The sequence below is a fragment of the Podarcis gaigeae genome, assembly GCF_964106915.1.
Source record: "Podarcis gaigeae genome assembly, chromosome: 5".
Taxonomy (NCBI): Eukaryota; Metazoa; Chordata; class Lepidosauria; order Squamata; family Lacertidae; genus Podarcis; species Podarcis gaigeae.
Window position 1 is genome coordinate 38,962,773 of NC_139681.1, and position 22,246 is coordinate 38,985,018.

General features: G+C 43.2%; 2 protein-coding genes across 3 annotated transcripts in view; one reads left to right on the forward strand and one right to left on the reverse strand.

Moving 5' to 3' along the window:
* CC2D2B (coiled-coil and C2 domain containing 2B) overlaps positions 1-2,072 on the forward strand; it is a 38,708-nt gene extending 36,636 nt beyond the window's left edge. For both annotated transcript variants that reach the window (XR_014564887.1, XR_014564888.1), the window contains one exon: positions 1,191-2,072. The gene's annotated coding sequence lies outside the window, so the exon portion shown is untranslated. The remainder of the gene's footprint in view (positions 1-1,190) is intronic.
* Positions 530-14,313, reverse strand: CCNJ (cyclin J). Its single transcript, XM_083740972.1, has 6 exons — positions 13,771-14,313; positions 13,000-13,133; positions 7,255-7,465; positions 5,284-5,583; positions 5,024-5,183; positions 530-3,294 (listed from the first exon to the last, which is right to left on the reverse strand). Exons 2-6 carry the CDS (start codon positions 13,066-13,068, stop codon positions 2,898-2,900), a joined length of 1,137 nt encoding a protein of 378 aa, XP_083597098.1. The 5' UTR covers positions 13,069-13,133; positions 13,771-14,313; the 3' UTR covers positions 530-2,897.
* Positions 14,314-22,246: the final 7,933 nt, after the last annotated feature.

Consider the following 22,246-nt stretch of genomic DNA (forward strand, 5'->3'; position numbering starts at 1 on the left):
GAAGCCAAGGGACCAAACCTCCTTTACCTTTGGATAATGTCTGAAATGGCATATTAGCCAGCGATTTGGTTCATTCTGTAGACACTCCTGCATACCATCCTATGCTCAATAGTCAGTGTCTTACAAGTTTACAGTTATGTATGTTTTGTATTTCCTTTAGTACAAGAGTAGAAATACATTGTTGAATAGCTAGCTGTAGAATTCTATGTCATCCTGTTAGCAATTGCCCTATAACCATGCTGATTTCAATGTGATTTCAGCACAAATAGCCTATAGTTCCACTGCTAGTTGTTTATAACCTAATACAGAAACATTTCCTGTCTTGCTTCCTCTCCTTCTTAGAAGAGGAGGATGTGTCAGTGGTGGAGTATAAAGTAGACCTTTTTTGCTATAGATTTTTTTAAAAAGTATTTCCTGCCTATTTTGTTTATAGAGTTAGCATATTTTAAAAATAACACATGCTGGGACATATGGTATGAAACGAGCTCCATTCAATTGCTGCACTCAAATATACACACCACTAGAGAGATGATTGCTCAAAACTAGTTTTATTTTTAAAATGAGTGCATGGCACTCAGCTGGAATTTTTTTATTGTAGACATTTCTCTTGCATGACCACGACACATAATTCCTTCAGTTGGAATTTCAAGTAGTGTGTGGATTCAGTGGAGATTGACCAAACCCATTTTTTATATATAAAAAAGCAAGACCTGGAAATGGTTCACAGTGCATATTCTATTGTCAATATCCTGCTAGTTTGTCAAACTCAAAAGGCTACGGTAAATAATAAATAAATAAAAAATTCAGAGCAGAAAACCACAAACCCAATAGCACATAGTGGATCCTTTGAAGTCTAATGACTTAAATACAAACAATACCCTATTACACATAGGCTTTGCTGTTAACTAATTACCCTCCCCCATAATTCCAGTGTTAATTATCAGCTAATGTTTGAGTGTACAGGCCTACAAAATAGACTTCTTTTGTATTAGTAACTCGTTCGCTGTCTCACACATGGAGGATGAAAATGAACCCAATGTAAAAAAAAACACACAAAACAAGTAACCTGCTGTTATTTCAAGTCATGGATTACCACAAGACTGTACATTCAACGTATTATTGAGGTAGTCAAACAATGAAGAGTCTTACATATAGTATTACAAACTAAGTTGAGTATCTTTCCTTTTCAGATGCATTCTGTAGTCCTTCATCCTCACATATTAAAGTGAAACCACCACAAGTGATACCAGCAGACCTCCACCTCTTCTATTTGTAACCTTCTCTCTGCCCCTTTAAAGGATAGCATGTGAGAGGAAAACAAGACAATACTTCAAGACCTTGGGAAAGAAGTAGCAAGGACACTTTATCAAATTGGTGGTGTTCTCAGAATGTTCCCTTCTCTCAAAAACTCCCCACATTTGTCAAAGAAACCCTGAAAATATATTACGGTATAAAATAATCGCCTCAGAGGATTGTTTCTCCTCTAAATTAAAGAATATTTTCTTGCAGCATATTCAGCTCTAGGAGAGCCTTTTCAATCAAGCAGTGCCATTTCTCTCAGAGCACCAAGTGTTTGGGGATGGTCCCTTTTGTGAGGAAAATCTGTTGACAATTTTTATATATACTTTCCCCTATCAACTCATACTATTCTTTTGAAAAACGTAATCCATCCCTAGACATCAGGAAGCAAGTGCTACCCTCTGCCTTCAACCATCATGGATTCCTTCTCACATCTACATCAGATAGGAAGCTAGAGAAGATGTAAGGTGTTCACCTATTTGCCACTCTGTTTCTGGTATGAACCCAAGTATAGGAAATTAAATAGCTAAAAACTATCACCTTTCTGATAGTTATGCACTTAGCAGTCTTTGTAGGACTATCTAGTTCACATCAGAAAAATATCTGAATCACTATTAATACGAGTGTAGAAACAAGAAGTTGTAGCTGTTCTGGTAGAGCCTGAGAACTTCAATCCCGTATTTGCTCTGCAACTATCATGTACAATGCTATGTTTCTTGAAAAGATTTAAATTGTACTTTCTCCCTATTTAAGTAGGAATTCAATACAATGGAGAGGGAAAAATGGATTTGGGTCATAAATAGTTGGTTACATAATCTAGGGGAAACCACAAACAATATTCAGTTGGCTATGGTACAACATTGGTTTTGTTTGAAGATAGCACACCATTCTTCCCAATAGAAAGCACAATTTTGGATTAAGGGAGTAGTCTGGATGAGTATCTGAACTCCCTTTGGTATTTGCTATGGCCATTACCCTGAGTGAGGAAACCCAAGAACACTACTTAAATGATATACACCAGTATCAAAGTAGTTTGATTATTCCCTGAGTTAGTATGACAGTTTAGCTCTAAACTGGTTTCAGCAAACACTAAAGTACTTTGAAGTATGAGATATACAAAAAAGTTAACCCAAAGGGCATTCTAACACAAAATGTCATCCAAAGATCTTGAACGAGAGCAGAACTGCCAATTTCAATCAAGAGGTTCTCTCCTCTCTCCCATGTGGCTCTCCATCCTGAAGGAAAGCATGGCACTTCGTGGAGTTTAAAGTCTTATTCAATACTGTATAACAAAGGGTAGACTCAGTGGTCCCTTTAGAACCACACAGGATCATTCCTCTTCATGGGAAGACAAACTAAGCCAGTGCAGCAGTTTCTCAGCATCAGTTTTAAGCACAGGCTTCAACTGAACAAATACAACAACTGTGAACGGGGAGTATTCCATCCTTCTCAGGTTATTAACACCTTATCAGTAGGTATAATCTCATATTAGCAGTTCCTGCAATTGAGTTACCTTTTAAAAAAAGTATTCAACTACTTCTCTGCTGTTAAGAGGAAAAAGAGAGGACTGTCCTCCTTGCAGCGTTCTGCTGTAGTTATCACCTCTCAAAGCAGGGAGTAATGCAAGGATAACGTCCAGTGATCTGATAGCTTCGGTTGTAAGAAACACTTATACATGGCTTCACTTCTATGGGGACAGTTAGTGACATTCCAGCAGCCGTCTGTATATGACCTCTAGCCTGGACACCACCTTGTAAACCAGCTGGGCAAGTCTGCAGTGGATAAGACGACGTGTGGCCAGATGGCAGAATCTGCTGGCAGTTTTGCTGCTGCGCTGTTGGATGAAACTGCTGAGGAGTCTGATGTGCTTGAACATACTGGGGTATGTGCTGTTGTGGAGGCTGTGTGGTTGTTTGAAATAAACTGTGCTGGGCTGCTTGAGAACCGTGCTGTCCTTTTTGCTTGTTGGCTTCTTTTACATCATTATCATGGGCTCTAGAATATAATATTAAAACCTTGTTTTACTATCCATTTTAGAGAGGCTGGAAACCAGAACCCACCCACCCATCCCATGTATGTATGTATGTATGTATGCATGCAGGCATATTGGGGTGAGAGTATTTCTTCATATATCAAAGCCTACTTGAAATTTCTGTGGGAAGAAACTGAGGATGTCTGTGTGGGGAGAGGAACACACATATACAGGTGTGAACATTATTTACAATGCTTTAGATCCTGGCCCCAGTTTCAACAACAATAGAACACAATAATAATCTCAGTATTCTGTTTCACTGACATTACCTCATGTAAAACAAATGTAACAAGCACTTTACATCCTTGTAAAACAATTGGACTGGGGGGGGCGGGGTGGGAAGAGACTTGTCAGAAAATAAGCAGCCTTCCAAAACAGATGCAGATCTGAATTTACATTGCAGATGCATTTTAAAAACAGCATCTAAGGTTGATTTTAAAACAGGGTGTTTCTTTTTTTACATATGCAAAATTTGGTATTTTTGAAAAAAACAGTAAAGTAAACCAGAGAAGTGGAATCTGTGGCTCTTGAGTTGTTGGGCTCCAGTTTACATCAGCCCCAGTCAATATCACCAATGGGCAGTAGTTTCACTCCAACAACATCTAAAAGGCCACAGGTTTCCTATTCTTACAATAAAATATGCCTCAGAAGGTTATACTCTGAATGGCTATTAATTTTTAAATAGTTTCAGTATGCTTAATAAGCTCTGCATTCTGGCACCTTAAAGCTGCAATCCAAAACACTGTCATTTCTGAACATAGCTTGTTGAAATCGATAGGGCATGCATGCAAGACCATGAGTTTAGCAGCTGGCCGTTAAAAGGGTATACTTTAAGCAAATGAATTCATGAATGTTTGAAACAGGTGACCGTTTAATCAAAAATAATAAGTTTAATGTTTATCACCATCTGGTGGGCATGAATGAAGCACAGAACTCCCAAGTCTTTACAACTTCCTGTATTTGACTTATTCTGGCTATCTTATGGATATTGTTAGATTAGTTTTTATGCTGTTAAACGTGTATGCTTCTGCTCTTTCATTTTATTGTAGGTACATCACCTTGGGTACTTCAGTAGAAAGATAACCAATAAGTGCACTGATAGAAGTCAGACAAGGTACTGTTTATGCAACTATTTCTAAGGCACCAAAGCCATCACGAGCCAGATTTTCCTTGCAGTAGTAATGCAAATCAAAACTCCACAATAAAAAGCCTAAATAAAAATAGTTGAATGAATAAAGCCATCATACAATTTTAGACCTTCTAAAGTGGTGGATTGCAGGCTGAAGACAATGGATGCAGAGCAAGGCAGCACAAGGAGGGGGAAAACCACATTCAAGTCAAAAGCCAATTTTGTCAAGTGGGTCCCAAGGAAGGCAAGATTAGAATGAAAGTCCCCTTAATAAAGGCACTTTGTACCTTAGCCAAAACACACAAGGTTGAAGTCTGTGATAACTAGGATGAATTTCAGGCAGAAAAGGGGGAAGTCATTGGGGGGAAATAATAAAATGTGGCAATTATCGCGAAAGCATTCAAGCTAAAAACAAACCAGTTGTGGTAGAATGGTAGAATGACACCAGCATGACTACCAGTTTCTTCAAAGTGATCACAAGGCAAAACAAAACACATATGCCCCACTGCATTCCACCACTTGGGTGATTTAAACCCACGTTAGAGACTGCTTGAAAAACTTACACCAACAATCGTTCAATGCATGGCACCAGGAAGTCCCAGGAGTATGCAGTAAGGCGATGGAGTCTTGCTGGCCACGTTGGAGAAAGACGCAAGATAATTCTTGAAGAAGCCACACATGCAGCAGCCACTAACGAAGGGGCATAATTTAAAAATGCATGATCTGGAGAGACATCGGAGGATCACGGTTTAGTCAAGCACAGTATTAGCTGTGTAACCTAAGTAACTATGGGGGTCTTTAGAACAAAGCCATGAAAACGCACCTTGCAGGGATACTTCCAAAAAGTAGTCGGCATATTTTGCCATGTACAACTTTGTCTTGTCCAAGCAAACCATGGGCCATCCATCGTGAAGATCGGACTCGTGAACGGCAATGGAGAGGTAATAGTCAATGAAGTGAGCAGCTGTCGGGAGGCAGAGGTTCCACTGAAAGGTTTCCAGTAACAGCAGCTCCATGTGCAGCAAGTTCTGTTTGGTTAGTACCAGGTTCATGTTAGTCATACAACCCAAGCTGTTTAGCTGTTCAAGTTTAGGCACACTGTCTTCCTTCTCTTCAAATTTACCTTGAGGGAAATGAGAAGGTAAAATTCCATTACAGCATAGGTACACGATAAAAACACATGTATTTATGTTTTAGCTCCTCATGGAGGAACGACAATGCCTCAAAAAGAAATAGATCAACGTTGCAAAATAAAACAAAATAAAAATAATAGCAGCTGCTATGCAGCAGGGTTAGCCATCAGGGTGCCTTCCAGGAGTTGAAGCATAACTGTCATCATCCTCAACCATCGTTCAGGCTGGCTGGGGCTGATGGGAGTTGAACAACATCTGGAGAACAGCATGTTGGTCAGTCCTGCTACAGAAGATTAGCTAATTGCCACCACATCCTGCAAAAAGTTACAACGGGGATTCTGTTGCACTTGTAGTACCTTATATCACCTCATAGCGAAAAGCTGCAGAGGTAGGTAACGGCCTAAGCAGAGCATATTTACACTTTCTATTAAGCATAAAGGATATACATTTACAAAATCTATGGTAGATCTGGTCCTCAGTTTTAAAATTAAATATAGGTTCCTCATTTAGGTTGGCAATATAAATGGATTTATTTATTGTTTCTTTTTTTAAGGTTTTGACAAAAGCGTTTTGAGTAGATTCAAGGCAGATTTGGTTTGCCACTTCAAATATATTCACCGAGTAGAAAGTGATTGCTTTTTATTTGGGATGTATGCCATACTCAGTGCCGCAGTATCTGAAATAACCAGTTTTGGTTTCCGTATTTTTGCAAATGTGAGAGAGAGAGGATTCTGATGTGGACAGCTAGGTATAGTATCGCAATATTTGAAATTCTGAGGATTTCATCCTTTCTTAAATTGCGAAATCAATTGTCCAAAAGCTTCTGAGGCAGAGACAACAACTTCTAGCAGGAATTCTGCTGCTCACCAAAGCCCTCTTCACAATTTACTCATTGTGACAGTGGCTGCTTTTAGCTCTACCCTTCATTACATTAGCTCTCTGCTGCAGAAGTTATGGTTTTCTTTCAATTTGTTGAGGATCCCGGCACAATCTGAAATTCCTGCCTGGGGTTCCACACTGTGTAGTGAGATTCCACATGTAGAGAAGGCTCCCAATTTATAAGTTATGATCAGCATGGCAGAGGTGGGAGGAGTCACACAATTTGGGGGGCAGGTTTAAACACAGCCCCAGTCACCTTGCTTTTGATGTGTCGTACAATGGAACCTCAGAAGCTGAATGCCTTTGAACTTGAATGTTTTGGCTCCCAAATGATCGAAAACTGGAAGGGATTGTTCCGGTTTTTTGAACGATTTTTGGAAGTAGAACATCCGGCACGGCTACCGATTGGCCGCAGGGCGCTCCTGCAGCCAATCGGAAGACACACCTTGGTTTTCGAACTGTTCTGGGAGTCGAACAGGTTCCCGGAATGGATTAAATTCAAAAACCACAGTACGACTGTACCTGAGGCAGCCCTGAGAGTAATGTGATATTATCACAGGACATGTGGATATAAGAATGAGATTGAATCTACATAGAACACTGCTCATTGAGAAACTGCCAAGGCCCTGAGTCTCCCTCACAATCCTTCGATATCATGCAGGGTGGTGTTTTTCTTTTTGCATAGTTGTAGGACATGTAACAGACTGGAAAACTGAGGAGCTTTTAACCAAACAATGGGAAATATTATTTTCAAATTGTTAATCCTGTTGCTTCATACTTACTCGCTAAAAGCAAACAGGAAAGAGCCACCACATGCAGCTGCTGAATGGATATGTCATAACGGTCCATAAAGAGGTCCAGGAGATAAACAGCAAGATGGCGGGCAGCAGGGCAGAGCCTGAAGCGATTGCTCACAATGGCAATCAAGTCTGCAAAGTATCTTCTCAGATTTAACTGGGGAGACTGGCCTTTATAGGATGGAAGCTTCAGCTCCTAAGTGGAGAATAACAGGCACTTTAAAAAAGACAGCCACCACTACACGGACATTGAAACTAACCAAAATTAAAGAAACTGAAGTCATTTTTAAGGTTTAGGAACCTAGGGTTTACAGTTTCTCTTATTTTTTCCTACTGGTGGCACCACACTCCAGATCTTGTGATGATTCCACTCGGATGTTACATTTACAGTCATACCTTTGATCCCGAATGCCCTAGAATTCAGACGTTTTGGCTCCCAATTGCCGCAAACCCAGAAGTGATTGTTGCAGTTTGTGAACGATCTTTTGGAATCCGAACATCCAACAGGGCTTCTGATTGCTGCAGGAGCTTCCTGCAGCCAATCAGAAGCCACAATTTGGTTTTCAAACGTTTTGGAAGTTGAACGGACTTCCGGAACGGATTCCGTTTGACTTCCAAGGTACAACTGTATTTGTTGTTCTTATATCACTCCAGTGACGTAGCGTGGGGGGTGCAGGGGGGGCGGCCGCACCGGGCGCAACATCTGGGGGGGCGCGCTCGCACTCGCAGCTCTCTGCCCCTACCATGGGTTAGGGGGCGCAAATTACTTGCCTTGCCCCGGGTGCTGACAACCCACGCTACGCCACTGTATCACTCCTTACCTCCTGCCAGAGCAGCTAACAACTGTATTAAAACTCAATTACAAATAAAGCAGGAATTAAAATTATGAACGGATCAAAAACAACCCTTTAAAACACAACCACATTCCTGCAGAATAGAAGATAGTTGCCAAGGTCTGTATATAGCCACCCAATGCCAGTCTCTGAAATGTGTCCTGTAAGTAGGAGCAGAAGCACTTTTACACAATGCCTCTTAGTCCTTACTCACAAGTCAAGTCTAGCAGGATACCATGGTATCAAAAGTCACTGAGAAATCAAGGAAGAACAGGGTCCAGGTAATCAGTTTCTTCCAAGAGTGCAAGAAGCTGGGCCTCCACAACCCTCTCAGGTACCTACCTTCCTTCCAAAGGGAAAGCCAGGTGGAAGTTGTCAAATAGTTCTGGGTGCACCGCTATCTCACATAGCCACACATACACAACATCCTGCACGCATCCAAATTAGCTACAATGAGTGGTGGGTTCAAAATGCACTTATCATCCAGCCCGTTTCATCAGCTGCAGCTCTTTCAAGTACCAGAGAACAGCACTGACTCCACAGCACTAGAAAGGACACTCAGGAACAATAGTGTTGATGGCCTGCCACATCTCCCTAGAGACTAAGGCCTTGACAAAATCACTAGCTCCATATGCAAGAAAATTCCACTGACCATTCAGGAATCCACTGGATTCCATAAGGGCCCAGGAGTGGGCCTTTTTTTTGTATTTTTATTTATTTATAACATAGCGGAGTATAACAGCAGGTGTCAAATAGAAGTAGAGATATAGCTAGAATCAAACATATGGGAACAAATTTCCATACCAAAATCAAACATAGCAACAAAACACCACACAGTTCCAAGTAACACAAATGAGTTTACGTTGTCCTGCACTTTATTACTGCAGACATTATAAAAAGAGTCAGTTTTTGCACAACAGCCTTATTTTGTTGCCTGTTCTCTCCGGTTCTCACCATATATGTAAGGGTTGTTCATAGGCCTTTCCATCCCTACCACCACCACCCAAACTACTTTAGCCTTCAATCCTATTACAGTGGTACCTCAGGTTACATACGCTTCAGGTTACATACGCTTCAGGTTACACACTCTGCTAACCCAGAAATAGTGCTTCAGGTTAAGAACTTTGCTTCATGATAAAAACAGAAAATGGACTCTGGCAGTGCAGCAGCAGCAGGAAGCCCCATAAGCTAAAGTGGTGCTTCAGGTTAAGTACAGTTTCAGGTTAAGAACGGACCTCCAGAACGAATTAAGTACTTAACCTGAGGTACCACTGTACTTGTCACAGTGCTCATGTAACTGACAAGGCAAAAGGCTTCTTCAGCTAATCTACAACAGTAACACCCCTACAGTGGCGTAGCGTGGGTTGTCAGCACCCGGGGCAAGGCAAGTAATTTGTGCCCCCTAACCCATGGATTTGCGCCCCCTAACCCTAACCCCCAGATGTTGCGCCCGGTGCGCCCGCCCCCCTGCACCCCCATGCTACGCCACTGCACCCCTATGCATATGAGCAGCTGGGCAGCCCACTACATGGGCTTCTATTACATTAGCAAGATCTGCCTGTAATCATTGCTTTCACAGCACCTCTGTGGTGGAGAGGGTTACTGGATCTCCAGCTCACAGCTGGACCAAGGGGAGGCAGCCAATTAGCACATCTGACTAGCAGGCATGCCAGCACTTATCACCTCTCCAGACTTGTTTGCACAAAACAGATGTGGATGATCCATCTATTCCCATGTAAGTACCCAAGAATTCACTGGAGCTAAGAATACAAAATGCCAGCAAGTCTGTAGTCTAGGAAGTTATGAAAGATCATTACAATGAGCATTGGGTGTTGCTAGAACAGGGAAACGTTATCCAGCACTATATCCAAGGGCTCAAAAAAATTGGGCCCAGTCTGTAGAGCATGAGACTCTTAATCTTAGGGTTGTAGGTTCAAACCTCATGTTGGGAAAAAGATTCCTGCATTGCAGGGGGTTGGAATAGATGAGCCTTGTTGATCCCTTCCAACTCTACAATTCTATGATTCTAAGTGTTCTTGGTTTTCACAGGGAAAACCACAGATAAAATGCTTTGACACACAAAGGCCTGAATTTAATTTACAGCTCAGCTGCCTTAGATAGCGATTATCCTTTGTAGTCAAGGGTTAACTGCAAGAGTCACTGCTTTAGTTACCTGACTCAGAGCAGTCAGTAAGGTAAGACATCACAGCCCAATGCTTTAAAAATAAACATACGGCAGAGAATCACTTCCACCGAAGACAAGACAAGTCTACAATTAAAGTAATCAAGAAGGAATATCCCCAAATAATAGTTTGGATTTAGTTTGCAGCAAAGAATGATTTACTGCGGAATAAATCCAGAATTTCAGGATCTTTTTTTTGAAGGCACATCTGGCTTCAGCTATCTTTCTTAGCTTACACTGGGATCAACAAAGGCTTTAAGAAGCTGGCGAGAGAGCAGAAAAATGGGATGATAGTCACACAAACCACTCATGCTTCAAAACAGCTGCCAGGGCAAGTACACTGGTTAAGTTTCAAAGAGAGGTTGATGCTTCAGTTGTCAGTAGAACAGAACGGGGCAGCCTTGCTCCTGTTTGTGACCTATATGTGAGTATGACTAAGGTGCTGTTCAGACAGATTAATGCTTAAAAGGCTGCAGTCCTAAGCATACTTACAAATATGTAAGTTCTGGTGCTTTCAGTTGTATTTACATCTGAGTAAATATGCTTAGAATAAGATGCATGCTCCCCTTCCTCAAGAGAGAATTGACCCAAGTTGTCAGCCACATCCAGACCTTTACTCTTTCAGAACACTGCTATAATTAAACATCAACTGACATTTATAGCAGTGGTAACTGCTGAGAGTGCATTTGTACAACCAGAGGCAACTACACACACACCAAAGGGTTCAGAAATAGGTAGCAACTATTTATGAAATTAACATAAGCGAATCAGTACAGTATATTAACTGGTAATTCCAGAAGAGTTGCCATCATTATTCCAGCAGGGGTTATGTGCCTTTAACAGTAGCACGAAAGGCAGAAATTCAACCACTGCACCTGCTGAATTTCTACCCTGTTTAAAACCACAGGAGTCCTGCCAGAAACAGGTGGCAACTCTTAACTCCAGAGCAGATAACATGCATTTGTTTATTATTAAAAACTAAAATCAAGAAGACATTCCAGATAGAAACCCAACGTTTTAAGTTTGGCAGCCTATAAGATTTGTAAGTAAGAAATGTTCTCACACTGGTCCTTTGAGGAAGACGGCTGCATTTTTATTGCAGTCTGCCTCTAGTCTAGGGGAAAGAGACAAATAGAGCTAATAGGCTGGCAATTTCCGACTAGGATCTATAGCACTAGCCAGCTGTCTAATGTCCCTTTAACGACTATGACCCAGCCTCTCCCACAGTTGTTTCTGCCGCCCAGCAACCCACTATCACATTTTGTTCATTCTTTAGGTAGTTCCCATGAAACTCTGGCTCAATAGCCCAGTTAAGCAGCCTTGAACTTCCACACAGCGCAACGGGCTTTGGGACAAGGCATCTGAAGTTGCCTTGATGATGATTTATTTCAAAAAAAGGAAAACCCTTTTGTATAGAAGGTAGAATAAAGCCTTTTTTGATCAGGGATGAGTCACTTTGGGAAAAGCCAAGACTAAACAGGTTCTCACAATTCCTGAATGAGTAGAGAGAAAATAAACAGGTCCCTCAATGAAGTTACTATCTGAATAGGAGTTTCATCTCCACATGCTGTTCAATTAAGAAAGGAAAGCTGATCAAGCAGAAGAAAAGTTTCAATGAACTCTTTGAAGACAATGCAAAATATATTATCCTTTGTTTCTATAGCACTTTACGTGAAACCTTTGACTCAGCCACCCTTCTTGATCCTCAGAAGGAACATTTCAGACTCCTTTTGCAAAAGCAACAGGTCCAGTTTCAAATGCTCACAAATATACATACATCTGGCAGACACCATGACTCAGAAGACAGACAGGCAGACACAGATCTGCGAGATCTAAGTTTCATCTCTGCCACAGACATATAATGCAGCCTGAAGCAAGTTGTGTGGGCAGTTTGGGATGTTTACCTTAGGCCCCAGTTCAGAGAAAGGTGAAGTCTGATCCTAGGCAGTTTTAGGACACCAGCTTGGAGTCTAACTTTGCTTCCATGAACAGAATACAGTACAAGGAACATTGCTTTGGCAACTTTCCCCTCTTTACCCAGTCTCCTCTAAAAACTGTTCCTAGTGGCTGGGAGGCCCTGGTACACCGTGCTGGGTGCACATGAAAGTTGACAAGAGTTGCCCTGTCCCATGAGAGAACAAAGCAGCTTAGGAATTAAAGCCACCGGAACCAATGGGATTTAATGTACCTAAGCTTTATGGTGCGACCCTATGAGTATCTACTCAGAAGCAAGCCCCCTTCAGTGGGAAATACAAGGCCGGTTATCAAGATGGATTTAAAGCACAACTAACTTTCAGGACATAGGGGCCTCAGAAGCAAGTCCCCCTGAATTCCCAACAAGCATGCAGTTAAGTTTCCCCACCTGCACGTGAACATATTAGCAACTTTGCTCCTGAAACAGCCCTGTGAACGAACACAAGACTATGAAATCCATCTGGAGGTAAACAGGCGGCCCATAAGGCACGGCCTTCCTGCAAAATGTAAACGCTGGGGACAAAAGAGTGAACGCAGGAAGCCGTTTGATGCGCCCAATGTGGGGTGGGAGGAGGACAGAGAAAAAGAGCAGCAGGCAGCTGTTTCGCCCTGTCACTCAAAAGAAGCAAACTTAATTCTAGCACTGAGCAGCCCGAGAACTACCTTCACCCGGAGCAATTAAAATAAAAAAAAGTGGGGAAAAGTGGTAGAACACGATGGTGCCCTGATGATCCGAGTTACCTTGTAGCGAAGCGCTTGGTGGATGTCGGCAGCGAGCTGTCCTTTCCACCACTGCCCCTCTAGCTCCATGGGACAGGGTGAGGCGGCCGGGAATCAACAGCGGGCGGCGGCGGCGGCAGCAGCAGCACCGAAGCCTGCACAGGAGAGGGAGCGGAAGCAGCCCGGTCTCAGACCCCCTTTTCCAGGGCCGCCGCTTGCGCCCAGTTAGAAGCAACCGGGCAACCCACCCAACCCCGCCCCGCCGAGCTACGAGAACTCCGCGATCCCCTCCCCACTCTCTTTCCAGGGAGGGAGGCTGGCCGAGGGAGCTGCGCTTGAAGCCACGCAGCTGATCCCACTCAATGCACGCCGAGAGAGAGGCGCGCAGGGGATCCTAGGAAGAGCAAGAGAGATCGAGCTCAGAGTTTTTGGTGCCGCGCCCGTCGGATCCCCCTGGTGGGAAGCGGGGAGCTTGGGGTTGCATTAAAGGGCGGCGGCGCGGTGGGCGCCCAGCTGAGCTTCGGAGGAGGCGGAGGACGTCTTGGCCTCTCGACAAGGGCTGCGGGGAAGAGCGAGCGCCGACCACCTCCTCCCCGCCCAAGACCGTCCCGCAGCAACTGCCAACTTTCCTCCTCCTTGTGGAAAGCGAGAGCGCAGCGCCAGATGAAGCTACAACAAAGGGCTTGACACGCTTCCTCCGTCTGCTGCCCGAGCTTGCCTCTGGAGAGTCCCCTTCTCCTCCTTCTTTGGAGCTCCGCGCAGCCCCGCCGCCGCCTCCTCCTCTCCACTTACCCGGAGTTTGCCCAGCTCCACTTCTCTCTTTACAGCCCCCGGGCCAGCAAGAGATCCACCTCGGGGATCTCTCCGGGCATCGCCCCGCCTCGAACGCCGATCTGCAGCAGCTGCAGCAGCAGCCTCAGGCTCGGCATCCCGCGGGAGCTGCGCTCGTCGCCCGTCGCCATCCGGCGGAGCGGCTCCCTCCGTCCATTGTTAAAGGGGCTCCGAGAGCGACTCTGTATACAAAGACAGCGAGCCGGACACATGCGGCCGCACCTCCGCCAATCGGCGCTCGCCTTACAACTCCGCTCCAGCCGCGCGCTCCAATCAGCGCGCGCCATCCACTCCCTTACCCCCGCCGCTGCCATATGCGCTGGAAGTTTTTGGGCCAATTGGATTGCCGTAGGCCGCTCAGACTTAAAAAAGCAAAAGCGAGGCGGCGGGCGAGCGGGGAGTCACGTGGCCTGTTTTGGGGCAAGTGGTTTTAGGTGCGCTCGGGTAAAGGTCGCCTTGAGTGGATTGGTTTTGGGTTTTTTTAATGTTCAAGGCGGGGATATGTAAACGACTCAAGTCCTTGTCCGGGGCTGGCGGGGCACGTCTTGCGCGTTGTGAAAGTGTGTGTTTTTGAACAAGCTTGAATAAGCGTATATGCTTATCAGTTTAGAAAAGGTTGGGTGTGGAGAACAGCCAGGATCGAATAAGGGGATCGTGATAAGAGGAGTGGAGGCTGCATTGATCAAGGGTCAGAGAGCTGGTCTGATAGCCTTTGCTCCTTTCCCCCCTCTGGCTTCTGGGAATCACTTGATGGTTCTCTTTCTCAGAACACACTTCCTAAATTCAGCTGCACTGGTTAATTGATAATTTGTAGAGCTCAGAAACATGAAAGTTGTGTGACTCAATGCGAACCATGTTTAATGCATGATATTTAATTAGCAACCCCAAACTGGGATGCCTTGCCTAATAGACTGTAGATATTATTTCAGGTGGCTATGCAGAGTAAGGAGACTTGGGCTGCATCCTTTGCACACTTAGCAGAGAGTATTACCCCATTAAATACAATGCTACCTACATCCAAGTAAACATGCATAGGATTATGTTGCATGGCTGTGCTGTTTAAGATTCATATAAGGCTCCTTAAGTCTTATATGATGCGGGTGGCGCTGTGGGTAAAAGCCTCAGCGCCTAGGGCTTGCCGATCGAAAGGTCGGCGGTTCGAATCCCCGCAGCGGGGTGCGCTCCCGTTGCTCGGTCCCAGCGCCTGCCAACCTAGCAGTTCGAAAGCACCCTCGGGTGCAAGTAGATAAATAGGGACCGCTTTCTAGCGGGAAGGTAAACGGTGTTTCCGTGTGCAGCTCTGGCTCGCCAGAGCAGCGATGTCACACTGGCCACGTGACCCGGAAGTGTCTTCGGACAGCACTGGCCCCTGGCCTCTTGAGTGAGATGGGCGCACAACCCCAGAGTCTGGCAAGACTGGCCCGTACGGGCAGGGGTACCTTTACCTTTTACCTTAAGTCTTACTGCTTGCTTACTTGCGCTGCGTGGTGGTTATGCCCTGGGTAAGTTTGACAGAAAGGAGTGGGACCTCAGAGTGAGCAAGCACAGGGTCAGGATGGACATGTGGTAAAGACATAGCTTTTGAGCAAAGCCATCCAGGCTCTGTTGTAAGTACTACAGTCATACTTTGGGCTGAATGCGCTTCGGGTTGAGTGTGTTCGAGTTGTGCTCTGCGGCAACCCGGAAGTAACGGAGTGCGTTACTTCTGGGTTTCACCGCTCATGCATGCGCAGATGCTCAAAATGACGTCATGCGCTTGCACGGAAGCGGCAAAACACGACCCGCGCAGACACGCTGTTGCGGCTTACGTTGCGTTCAGGATGCAAACAGGGCTCCGGAATGGATACCGTTTGCATCCCGAGGTACCACTGTACTGAGATAGCTCAGTTCGTAGAGACAGGGTTGTGGGTTTAAGCCCCATGTTGGGCATAAAGATTTCTGCACTGCAGAGACTTGGACTAGATGACTCTCACGGTCCCTTCTAGATCTAAAATTCTATGAAGTGGGACTTCTGAGTGAGTATGGACACAATTTGGTATCACATCTTATTACCTCTTTGACATGGTGCAGGCACTGTTCCACATTCATGGAGATAAAAGAGAAGGGCTTGGGATTTGTGTAGCTGTTTAATAGTTGCAGCCTCTCATTCATAAAGCATGAAGTCTGCTCAAGCGAATAGAGCTTATGTGAGAAGAATGCAGTAGTTGGACCTGTCTAGTTACTTTTGCAGCCGAGGAGGTTTTGTGCACATGCTATCATCCATGCTAAATTGTATTTAATTCAGTGAGAGATGCATGCAAAGGATCACACCAGGGTCAGAGCCATCATTAGGCCAACTAGGCAGCTATCTAGGGTGCAGATCTCTGAGGGGCGCAGTACTGACCTTTGAGGGGCACTGTACTAATACAGATTAGTTTTTGTCATATGTTCTAAACAAAATGTTTACTTGGCATTTTTCTTGGCATTCTGTGGTTCATCTGAAAAGTTGTACAGTGCTGGCATAGGATTAAAAAAAACTTGTAGAATTATCTAGCCTTTTTTTGATCCTATCACAAATGAACATTTGCACAGGGAAAGATCAAGAAACAATGGTTGCTACCTGGGAAAAGATATCCAAAATGAGCTTATATAGCTTCTAGTAGATGTTGCAAAGTAGAACAACTTAGCACATGCAAACTCAGCCAAATACTACTCAATTATTCTGGACTGCACACCTGATGTTAGTCACATTGAACAACTTACAATGATTGTATATTTTGTTGATGCTATCAAGCCACAGATAATGAGATGTCTGAGCCTGAGGTTATCATAAAAGAACATTTCTTGGGATTTGTTCCACTATAAAGGAGACTACAGCTGCCTTTATGACAGAAACTCTTCTTGGACAGCTTGAGCAAATGGGATTAACAATTGAGAACCTTGTGTGATCAAAGTTAGGATGATGGAAGTAACACGAAAAGCAAAGAAAATGGCATACAAAAGAGAGTCTGGGACATAAATCCATGTTCCCTTTTTGTGCCCTTCAATGCACACTCTTTAAACTTGGTAGTCAATGCTGCTGCTAAATGTTATCTGGAAGCAACCAGTTTCTTCATTTTGGTTCAACAGATCTGTAATTATTTCTTTGCATTGACTCAACATTAGAAAATTCTAACTAGCCATGTATCACACTTAGGCATCGGTTAAGCCAAGGAGTACATCTCTTTATACTGCAACAAAAACTCCAGGATAATGTGCCTAATGTTTCTGTTGCTCTAAGAATACTTCCCCCACTTCCAGTGTCAATGGCAAGTGGTGAACACAATTTCTCAAAGCTCAAACTTACTGTATACTGTATAAACTTACATTTTGCAACTAGTTGGCTTGGCCCCAGTTGAACATGCCCCAGTATCAGCACTTCACTTGAAGGAATTGGTGACAAAATTATCAAAAGAAAAGGCACACAAAGTGAGATTTTGATGTGCCTGAAATTGAAACTTTTAGAAGACTAATTGTTTTAACATCACAATTCACACAATTGTTCAAAATGATTTGTGTGCTAAAATAAATTTAGCAGTTTCAAGTTTTGTGCTTTTCATTTTTTCAACAAGACATCTGTTTTTGAAAATTGATGTTAGCAATTTTGGAGTAATGGGGGTGGGGAGTGCAAGTAGTTAGCCTGGACTAGGGTGCAAAATTGCCTGGGACCGGGGCTGGACCACACCAAGACAGTTTGCTTCTCCTGTGACTGTTTGATCATGCTATGGAAGTGTGAATCCCAGCATCTTTTGTAACAAGCCATGTCTACTGATGGTACTGTGTAAATAACAATCCCGGTTGTACAGAATTGGCAGGGCCAAACTAGATGTGCTACTACAAGATGTGCATATTCGTATATATGCCCCCTGGTATTTGTACCTTGTTTTTCCAAGCAAGATGTCTTCCAAGCAGCATACTATGCCTTCCATGTTTGTCCAAGCAAGATGTTTCCAAGCAACATACAATGCCTTCATAGAGCAGGATACAATATCTACTATAAATGGTCTCTAAGGTGCTACTGGACAATTTTTTAATTTATTTTGACTGCGTCAGACCAACACAGCTACCTACCTGGATATAGTGTGTGTGTGTGTGTGTGTGTGTGTGTGTGTGTGTGTGTGTGTGTGCTGCCTACAATAAACTCTTAGGTGTGTGTGATGTTGAACAATGTTCACTTTATGATTTTATAAATTACTAGTGTGTGCTTTATGGTGAAATGGCCAACAAACACCCTAGAGCAAATTTAGGATGCCAAAGATTATAGATAAGAAAGATCACAGTGTGATTTTGATTCATGCCTTTCAGTTAGCATAACAGCCCTCTCCTTGCATTGCAGAGAAAATTACAAAATTTATTAGGGACTTAGAAGAACTGTGTGGATCATTAATTACCCGATCCATTTTAGCAAATCTATGGGAACAGAGTGTTTAAGCTTTACAATGGAGCATCTCTGAAAAATGGTCCCTCACACAGGAAGAAGGCAAAATTTCAAGTGGATAAAGAACACTGTGTAACTGGAACAAATGACTTGTTTTCCAAGCCATAATATAGCTAGGGCTACCCTAAAAGCAGGTCGGTGTGTAGCACCCTGCTTGTGGTTAACGCTTAGCTGGAATGAAATATTCAACGCAGCAATAGAGAAATTAAAATAATAATTTATTTGTCAGACAAATAAATGAGAGGCTCAGTGGTATATGGTTACCAAGCTCTGGCCTGGCCTCCTGCCATCCTGGCCAGCACTTATATTCCCTTAATCCAGCCCCCTTTGCTCCTCCTGTGGCTGCCTCTGTCCAATCAGCCTGGTTGAATATTCCTATTGGCTGTTTGCTAGAACCAATCACAAAAGATACACCCATAAAAGATACACCCACTTCCTTGCCCTTATAAGGGAGACAAAGAGCTATATATGTGACAAATAAGTAATAATATATCTTACATGGAATCTTAATTACCAGCTCACCTCTTGCCCTCCTTGCCCTATTGCCTTCTAAAACAAATGTTTAATCTTACATTTTTATGTTCAACAGATGTCAAGGATCTTGAGTTTCACATCAATATTGAAAGATTTCCTTCATTTGAAAGTTTCTAAACAAATGCCTGACAACCATATATCAAGAGTGCTTGGATGGCGTCTTCTGTCTGGCAGGGGGGCTAGGCTGGTGGCTGACTTAATTTCAGGATAAATACAACTCTTACAACCATATGAAATAAGAATCTAGCATTCCTTAAATCCTTTGCATAATTACATTTAAGCCAATATATTTAAGCTAATATATTTCATTCATTTATCATAGGTAGCCTTTTAAAAGAATAAAGCCTTTGTAAAGTAAAAAGGAACTCAGTAAAAAAACACAGCTTTTAAAAAGAAGCCTCTTCAGTTTACACCTCCCCTTTCACCCTCCTTTCCAGCCTCAAAATAAAATAGAAAGAAGCTTCTTCTCCAGCCAAGCCAGTTGCCTTTTTTTCACTGCTCTTGGCCTTTCAACCTTGGAAAGAAGATCTGGCTCATTTTACTGGGAGGCACATTGGTATTATTTTACTATTTGCCCTTGCCTTTAATTGTGTTTTCTCAGTCTGCAAGGGCAGCATATGTAATTCTCCCTTTTTATGACTTTGAGAATTGTTTTTCTACTATAAATCAATGGGGCCCCCTTGTCTTAGGAGAAAAACCTCTTGCCAAGGTTCTTTCTGCCTGGCATGAAACATTTGAAAATCTTTTTAAGCTCATTTTAAATACAAGCAAGCCTTAATAAAATATAGAAGCTCTGATAAAAAATGCAGGCTTATGATTAGATGCCTCAGGTGTCAACTTTGACTATGAAGGAATTAGAAAGCAAGAAGGGGGGTGGTATAGCCTGAGATGCCTTAATGCATGGGTAGGCAAACAGCCCGGGTGCCAGATCCGGCCCGTGGATGATCCGGGAATCAGTGTGTTTTTACATGAATAGTATGTGCCCTTTAATTTAAAATGCATCTCTGGGTTACTTGTGGGGCATAGGAATTCGTTCATTCCCCCCCCCCAAATATAGTCCAGCCCCCCACAAGGTCTGAAGGTCAGTAGACCGGCCCCCTGCTGAAAAAGTTTGCTGACCCCTACCTTAATGCTTGATGCGCTGAGTCACCTTTTCAGACTTTGTTGAAGTACACTGCTAGTATGAGAAGAAGAATGTGGCTCAGGATCCCAGTATTTCAAGTACCACCTCCCCCGCATGAAACAACCAGTACACGGCATTCATCATCTGATGTGCTTCTTTTTGTGCCCTGTGTGAAGCACGCCTGGTGCCATCACTGTCTGTTTATAGGAGCCAGGCAAAAACATTTACTAGGGCTTTTGGTTTTCAGTTGGAAGGGCAGTTTGATCTGCCAGTGGCCTTTGTTGTACTCTCCTTGAGTGTTTTTGCCCTGCTAGAATATGTCCTGGAACTCTTCTTACTTGCCCGTCTTGAAGATAGGGAGGTGTGTGGAAAGCAGCCTACCATACGAAGGAAAAAATTATGCTCAGTGCTCACTTTTGCCTCCAGCCCCACCTGGCATGGAGCCCTTGGAAGGTGGCCTACAAAGGTAAGTGGGCCCTCAGGCTGAAATGGCTTCCCCACCCTTGTACTGGAATGCGTAAGGTCCTCCACAGTCCTCCAGGAGGCTCCACAGGAAATGCTCTGGCAGCACCTGAAACAGCAGAAATGTCAGCCATGAAGTTCTTAGTTCTTGGCACACACCTGGCAACGGAAGCAATGTTGCACTAGAAGCTAAAGCTTCTTCTTACCATGTGTTTGTATTTTATAGGGGTAGGGGGATAGGATTTTTAAAATATATTTTTGATATTTTTAATATAATTTATCAATTTATAATCTATCAACCTTCAAGGTGTTGTGAGACTCCTGTGGTGTGTGGAATTCTCCCAAGGCAACACTGGATGTTTTTAGTTATGTCAAGTGATGTTGAATCAAGTTGTTCTGTAAGATTGTGCAGCCTAACTTTTTTGAGGGCCTATCTATCATCTATCTATCTATCTATCTATCTATCTATCTATCTATCTATCTATCATCTATCTATCTATCTATCTATCTATCTATCTATCTATCTAATCTAATCTAATCTAATCTAATCTATCTATCTATCATCTATCTACCCATTAGCCTATTCTTCATCCAAAGAGCTTTGGACAATGTACATGGTCCCCCCTTTCTCCTAACAATAATTTTGTGCAGTAGGCTAAATGATTATTACTAGCCTGCACCTAAAAAATTGTGTCTAATGGTGTCCCTAAAAGTGATGGAGGGCTCATGGACCCAAACAGTAGAAAGGAGATTTTTGTTGTTGTTGGTTACCTATCTTGATGCAGCACCCTGCATCATCTTTCTTGTTGTCTCAAAGGGCTCCCCAACCCTCTGGCACATATTTGAGGGGAAACTGGCAAAAAAATCCCTCCCTCCCTTTTCCACTGATGGAAGCCTCAATTGGATTAAGTACAAAGAACACCTTTGAATGCAAGCAATGGTGGTTCTTGTTTAAATCCATCTCCAATTACTGTATTTCACAGGGACCAGCCAATAAACTACCCAATGCAAAATGAAAATACCCACAAGACATAAAAGAAGGATCCAGGAAAGGGAATAAAGTGATATACGTTCTAAGCATATTGTGGTTTAGTTGCAAAGCTGATAGCTCAGCAAGGATACCTGGGATCAATTCGCACATTCAGTCATTATCAAGTGACATTTTGGTTAGGTTAAACATCTGCTACATTCCAGCAATTGTCCACACAGCCTTCTGTGTCATAATAAAGGGAGCCTGTTTACCTAGATCAAAATCCCAAGAATATATAAGTCCCATTGATGAGAATACTGTAAGTGCATAACTTGATAGCTTCCCTGTCACCAACCACACAAGGTAGTCTTTACAGTAGTCTAGTGTAAGATGTCCCATTCTGAGCCACTATTTATAGCAGAGAATCATCATCCCCAGCAACACTAAGTTTGACAGGGAAGTACAATGACTATATTTACCATATTTTTCGCTCTATAAGACGCACCAGACCACAAGACGCACCTAGTTTTTGGAGGAGGAAAACAAGAAAAAAAGCATTCTGAATCTCAGAAGCCAGAACAGCAAGAGGGATTGCTGCGCACACACATTTCCCCTTACTTTTTAGGAGGGAAAAAGTGAGTCAGAGCAAAAAATACGGTATTTTAAAAAGCTGAATAGTTTTCCACCTCTAGAGGGACCACCAGGATCAAAGATTAGGCATGCCAGCTCACTTGAGGAAATCCTCACTGTTATGCAACAGCCTTTCTATTTATTCTCTTGGTGTGGCATGTTCAGAGATCACCAGGTGGGGAAAGCTATAAGGGGTTAAAATCAGGTTGTCATCAGAGTCAAGGTTTCCTAGCTGAGCTGCCTTGGGTTTTAGCAAGGCCAT